This window comes from Humulus lupulus, chromosome 9 (assembly GCF_963169125.1).
Source record: "Humulus lupulus chromosome 9, drHumLupu1.1, whole genome shotgun sequence".
Classification (NCBI taxonomy): domain Eukaryota; kingdom Viridiplantae; phylum Streptophyta; class Magnoliopsida; order Rosales; family Cannabaceae; genus Humulus; species Humulus lupulus.
The window spans coordinates 142,563,447-142,570,593 of record NC_084801.1 but is presented as its reverse complement, the minus strand read 5'-3'; the positions used below and the strand labels follow the sequence as shown (position 1 = coordinate 142,570,593).

The 7,147-nt window shown below is 41.8% G+C and overlaps 1 protein-coding gene across 1 annotated transcript; it reads left to right on the top strand.

Annotated features, from left to right (window-relative positions):
• Window positions 1-242: 242 nt before the first annotated feature.
• LOC133800114 (uncharacterized) lies at window positions 243-1,862 on the top strand. Its single transcript, XM_062238085.1, has 2 exons — window positions 243-1,510; window positions 1,616-1,862. Exons 1-2 carry the CDS (start codon window positions 243-245, stop codon window positions 1,860-1,862), a joined length of 1,515 nt encoding a protein of 504 aa, XP_062094069.1.
• Window positions 1,863-7,147: the final 5,285 nt, after the last annotated feature.

Below are 7,147 nucleotides of genomic sequence, written 5' to 3'. Positions count from 1 at the left end.
TTATTTGGTAATTGATAAATCAGTCTCCGTGGGAACGATACCGGTCTTACCGGAATAAACTGCTAAAGCGATTACGTACACTTGCGTAGCCTTAAAATATCGCACCAAGTTTTTGGCGCCGTTGCCGGGGATTTGATATTCTATTAATATCAAAATAGTTAATTTTTATTCTAATTTGGCTGTTTTTATTATTTGAACTAATCCAAATTGTCGCATTCTGTTTTAATAGGTGAATCTTTTGTATGCGACGTGAAGGATCTGCAAATCTTGTTCCTGTTAATCCTGAAATCGAAAGATCCTGCAGACAAAACAGAAGGAAAAAGAGGTTGGAAGTATCAATGGCTGCCAACCAAAGAGACGGGGTTAACAACAATGATGGTCAGAATCATATCGCTCAGGACCAAAATGTGCGAGCATTAAGAGATTATGTGCTCCCCGCTGTCACAGGAGTACACTCGTGCATTAGGCCGCCTACTATTACTGCCAATAACTTCGAGATTAAGCTGGCGATGATACAAATGGTCCAGACTTCTGTTCAGTTTGGTGGTCTCCCCAATGAGGATCCTAACTTGCACATAGTGAATTTCCTTGAGCTATGTGCAACGTTTAAGTTTAATGGGGTGAGCGATGATGCAATAAGGCTGAGATTGTTCCCTTTTTCACTAAGGGACAGGGCAAAAAGTTGGCTTATTTCTCTACAGGCCAACTCAATCAATACTTGGGAGGAACTAGCTCAGAAGTTTCTCTCAAAGTTCTTTCCTCCTGCCAAAGCTGCTAAGTTGAGGGGAGAAATCAATAACTTCTATCAGAATGAGGGAGAGTCGTTGTACGATGCTTGGGAAAGATTCAAAGACCTGCTTAGGAAATGCCCTCATCACGGTATAGAGAAGTGGATGTTAGTCCACAATTTTTATAATGGGCTTTGCGGTACTACTCGCACTATAATAGATGCAGCAGCAGGTGGTGCTTTCATGAGTAAAGGGGCTGATGAGGCATATGAATTGTTAGAGGAGATGGCTATGAACAACTATCAGTGGCCTGCCGAACGAGACACTTCACAGAGAAAAGTAGCCGGGGTACATGAATTAGATGCTATAACTGCTTTAACTGCTCAGGTTGCTTCATTGACAAAGCAGTTGCAACAAAACAAGATCTCAGCTCAAGCCCAGGCTATACAGATGCAATCAGGGTGTGAAATATGTGGAGGGCCTCATTTATATGAACAGTGTACAGCGGCCAACATGTGTGGTAATATGCCAGTTAATCAGGCTCAGGTACAGGCAGTTGGTAATTTTCAGAGGCCTTATCAGAATCCGTTCTCCAATACTTATAATCCTGGGTGGAGAAATCACCCAAATTTCTCATGGAGAAATAATCAGAGCCAACAGTCACAGTTTCAAGGGCCATACCAGCAGCACATGCCACAACAGCCTATGAATCAGGCCTCATCGTCACACCAGCCTAGACCACAAGATCAACCAGAAAAGCCTAATGAATTGCAAGCAGCCCTGTTGACCCTCACTAATACTCAGACTCAATTCATGACTGAGACCAGATCCTCTATTCGAAACCTTGAGACACAAGTGGGTCAGTTGGCCAACATGCTTAATAACAGACCGCAAGGGAATTTACCTAGTAATACTGTGGTAAATCCTAAAGAGAATTGTCAAGCAATTTCGTTGAGGAATGGTAAGCAAGTGGAGCAGCCCAGTGTACAAAAGTCAGTGGTTCAGACTGAAGAGTTGGGTGAGAAATCAGATAATAAAGCGAATGGGGTTACTGAAGATCACCAGGGTTCAAACAAGTGTCATCCCGTTGTTGATAGTCAGCCAGTTCAAGTTCCATACCCTCAGAGGCTATGAAAAATAAACAGTTTTCTAAGTTTTTAGAGGTATTCAGAAAGCTGCACATCAATATTCCATTTGCTGAAGCATTAGAGCAGATGCCTAGTTATGTCAAATTTATGAAAGAGATTCTGTCAAAGAAAAGAAAGATGGAGGAGTATGAGACAGTGGCACTCACTGAAGAGTGCAGTGCTATATTGCAGAGGAAGTTGCCCCAAAAGTTGAGAGATCCGGGGAGCTTTACTATACCTTGCACCATTGGTAAATTTGAATGTAAGCACGCTTTATGTGATCTGGGAGCAAGTATTAATCTGATGCCCTTAACTGTGTTCAGACGACTGGGTTTGGGTGAGGCAAGACCGACAACCGTCACTCTACAACTAGCAGATCGATCGGTAAAACATCCACGGGGAATTATTGAAGATGTTCTTGTGAAGGTGGATAAGTTTATTTTTCCTGCTGATTTTATCGTTCTGGATATGGAGGAGGATATGGATGTACCAATCATTCTGGGCAGGCCATTTTTAGCTACTGGGCAGGCTTTGATTGATGTTCAAAAAGGTGAGTTGACACTGCGAGTTCAGGGCGAAGAAGTAGTATTCAACGTGTTTAAGGCCTTAAAGTTTGCAAATGTCAATGACAACTGTTTCAGAGTTGACCTGGTAGAGAAAGCGGTGGCTGAAATTAATCTCACAGAGGATTCACTTCAGAAGAGCTTAACAATTGGAGATATAGATTCTGAGTCAGACAGTGAGGTCCAAGAGTGTGTACAGTGGTTGAATTCTAAAGGGCCAATTTATAATCGCAAATATGAAGATTTGGGCCAAGGACCTGAGAGACCATTACCATCAGTTCAGAGACCTCCAGAGCTGGAATTGAAATCATTGCCTGCACATCTTCGCTATGTTTTTCTGGGTGAGAAGGAGACTTTACCAGTTATTGTGTCTTCTTCTCTTTCTAATGAGGAGATGGAAAAATTGTTAAGGGTGTTGAGAACTCATAAGTTAGCAATTGGATGGACATTAGCAGATATTCAGGGGATAAGTCCATCCACAGTTATGCACAAAATCTTGATGGAAGATGACAGTAAGCCCTCTATTGAAGCACAACGTCGATTGAATCCAGCAATGAAAGAGGTGGTAAGGAAGGAGATCTTGAAGTGGTTAGATGCTGGGGTGATCTATCCTATTTCAGACAGTAGTTGGGTGAGTCCAGTTCAGGTAGTCCCTAAGAAAGGAGGGATTACAGTGGTGAAAAACGACAATAACGAACTTATCCCGACGCGTACTGTAACTGGTTGGAGGATTTGTATAGATTATCGTAAACTGAATAAAGCAACCCGAAAAGATCACTTTCCACTGCCGTTCCTTGATCAGATGTTAGATAGATTGGCTGGACATCAGTATTACTGCTTTCTGGATGGCTATTCAGGATACCATCAAATAGCCATTGCTCCTGAGGATCAAGAAAAGACGACCTTCACCTGCCCATATGGTACTTTTGCATTCCGTCGTATGCCGTTTGGTCTGTGCAATGCCCCTGCCACTTTTCAACGGTGTATGATGGCTATCTTCTCTGATATGGTGGAACGGAGCATTGAAATCTTTATGGATGATTTCTCTGTGATGGGGTCTTCTTTTGACAGTTGTTTGACGAATTTGGAGGCTGTGCTGAGAAGATGTGAAGAGGCGAATCTAGTCTTGAATTGGGAAAAATGCCATTTCATGGTAAATGAAGGCATAGTACTTGGGCACAAGGTGTCTAAGAACGGTATTGAGGTTGATAGGGCTAAGATTGCTACTATTGAGAATTTGCCGCCTCCAGTTTCAGTTAAGGGAGTGAGAAGTTTCCTTGGTCATGCGGGGTTTTACAGAAGATTTATAAAGGACTTCTCCAGGATTTCTAAGCCACTCTCGGCATTGTTGATGAATGGGGTGCCATTTGAGTTTGATGAGAAGTGTCTTGAAGCTTTCAGGATACTAAAGCAGAAGTTGGTGTCGGCACCTATAGTAATTTCACCGGATTGGGACCAGCCATTCGAGTTAATGTGCGACGCAAGTGATTTTGCAGTGGGTGCGGTTCTGGGGCAGCGTGTTGACAAAGTATTTCGGACTATTTATTATGCCAGCAGAACACTAAATGGCGCTCAGTTGAATTATGCCACCACTGAGAAGGAGCTTCTTGCCATTGTCTATGCATTCGACAAATTCAGGCCGTATTTGATGGGGAACAAAGTTATTGTGTATACTGATCATTCCGCAATCAGGCATCTTATTGCTAAGAAAGATGCTAAACCCAGACTTATTCGTTGGGTGCTTCTTTTACAAGAGTTTGATATGGAGGTTAGGGATAAGAAGGGTACAGAGAATTTGGTGGCGGATCACTTATCAAGACTCGAGTTGGGGGATAAGTCGGAACTTGCTGCAGGAGAGATTAATGAGAGTTTCCCAGATGAGCAATTATTTGCAGTGGAGGATGAGTTTATGCCATGGTTTGCGGATTATGTGAATTATTTGGCAGCCAACGTAGTGCCACCGGAATTTGTTGGGCAGAGACTGAAAAAGTTTTATCATGATGTGAAGAACTACTACTGGGATGATCCTTTCTTATTTAAACAAGGTCCGGATTTGATTATCAGAAGATGTGTACCGGAAAGAGAAATGAAGGACATCTTGTTTCATTGCCATGCATCGCCGACTGGTGGACATTTTGGGGGAGCAAGGACTGCTGCAAAGGTCCTTGAATGTGGATTCTACTGGCCTACTCTGTATAAAGACAGCTATGACTATGTGAAACGGTGTGATCGTTGTCAAAGGGTAGGTAATATCTCAAGACGCCATGAAATGCCTCTCACTAATATATTGGAGGTTGAATTATTCGATGTTTGGGGTATTGACTTTATGGGACCCTATCCACCGTCGTTCGGTAATTTGTATATTTTATTGGCGGTGGATTATGTAAGTAAGTGGGTTGAAGCAGTTGCTACTTCAACTAATGATGCTCAGGTGGTAGTCAAGTTTCTGAAAAAGAATGTTTTCTCTCGTTTTGGCACACCTCGAGCGATTATAAGTGATGAAGGGACTCATTTCGCCAATAAGATTTTTGATTCTTTAATGGAGAAATATGGAATTAAGCACAAGATGGCATTGGGATATCATCCGCAGTCAAATGGGCAAGCGGAAGTGTCAAATAGGGAGATTAAGCTGATTTTAGAGAAGACGGTGTGCGTTAATAGAAAAGATTGGTCGAATAAGCTTGATGATGCGTTATGGGCTTATCGGACGGCTTTTAAAACGCCAATTGGTACTTCTCCCTACCGTCTTGTATATGGTAAAGCTTGTCACTTGCCATTTGAATTGGAGCATAGGGCACAGTGGGCGTTAAAGAAGTTGAATTTCAATCCGGCCGCTTCGAAAGCATTAAGGCTAGCTCAACTGAATGAGTTAGATGAATTGCGCCATGATTCCTACGAGAATGCAAGAATCTACAAAGAGAAAACAAAGAAATGGCATGACAATAATATTGTCAATCGGACTTTTCAAGTTGGGGATAAGGTGCTGCTATTCAATTCCCGTCTCAAGTTATTTCCGGGAAAATTAAAGTCTCGATGGTCGGGGCCATTCATTGTTACAAAAGTTTTTCCATACGGGGCTTTGGAGATTCAACAAGGTGATTCTTCGCCGTTTAAAGTTAATGGACAGAGGGTGAAGCATTACTATGGAGGCGAAATTGAGACGAAGGTCAATATTACTTTGGTGGATTCTTGAAGGCAAGAAAAGCAGCGTCCGGCTAAATGACGTTAACGACAGCGCTTTTGGGAGGCATCCCATGCTTTTAGTTGTTTTGTTTTAGTTTTAAACAATTTTAAGTGTTGTTTTGGTTTCAAAAATTTTGGACAATTATTTTATTATTATTATGTTGGTAAGTTAAACCGTGAAAAGCGTGAAAAAAAAAAGAAGAAAAATAAAAAATAAAAAAATAAAAAAAATAAAAAATATGGAGGAGGCAGCGCCTAGGCGCTACAAACTAGCGCCCCAGCGCTGCTCAAGTCAGAGAGGACTCCCCAGAAAAGATCCAGATAGCGCCTAGGCGCCAAAGGCAGCGCCCCAGCGCTGCGTCGAACCCGAGAGCCCCAGAAATTTTTTTTTAGGCAGCGCCTAGGCGCCATAAAGTAGCGCCCCAGCGCTACCTCGGCTCCAATTTTAAGAAAACCCCAAATTTTTCGAATTTTACCCCCAATTTTTTTTTCTTCTTCTTCCCTTCCGACTCTATCTCTTTCTCTACCTCCATAACCACCCATTCTACCTTAGATCTCACTCAAATCCTTCCCTAAACATCTCTTTATTCCACAAATTCAACATACCCAACCACTCAATCATCCTCTTGTTTCTCTAAAAATTTACACATCTATTCTTCATTCAAGCCCTAATTTCAAATCTGAAAATTTCTGCTATTCTCATGGGGTTTTTGTTTGCGGACTCATCATCACAACTTTTTGCTTATGGATTATCATCAAGTAAGGTCCTTTCCTTTATTTTTCAATTTTAATCTCTATTAAGCAAAGTTTGGGGTGAAATTGCAAATTGTGGATGAGAAATTTAGGATTTTGGTGTATCCTTGATTATATTTGCTGGGGGAGTATACTCTGTATTACTATTGTTTTGGGAAAGGAAGTAAAATAAGGGGAAGTGCTGCTGAAATTTGGGTAGAATTGTTGTCAATTTTTTTTTTTTTGTGGGTTGGTGGTGTATTGGCTGGTTGTTGTTTGACTGAAAAGGTTGTGATTAGTGTGTAATGGGACCTAAGACAAGGAATATTGGAGCTTCATCATCTAGGCGTCGTAGGGACCCCTCGCCTCCACTGGGATATGATAATGCTCGTTTTGTTAGTAAAGATGCGGCAGACAGATATGCAAAATTGTGTCGTAAGATAGTGATCCCTGAAAGAGGTATGGAGTTTCAACGTGAGCCATATGAGGATCTGATTTATGAGCCTATACGGGCTAACATAGCACGTAGAGGCTGGGCTACTTTTGTGAAGGGAAATTTGACTGATGTTAACAAGTCCCTGGTCTACGAGTTTTATGCTAATTTTCCGCAAGATTCGCAAAATGAAGTTTTTGTTAGAGGGGTTACAGTAAAAGTCAATCGTCGTTCGGTTAATGCTATTTTTGGGACTACTCCTTTACACGATGCGGACAACCAATATTATAATTTTCTGAAAAATGACATTGATTATGATGAGGTGGCTGCTACAGTGTGTTTTCCAGGGGCTCAATGGACTATGAAGAATGGGGTGCCTCA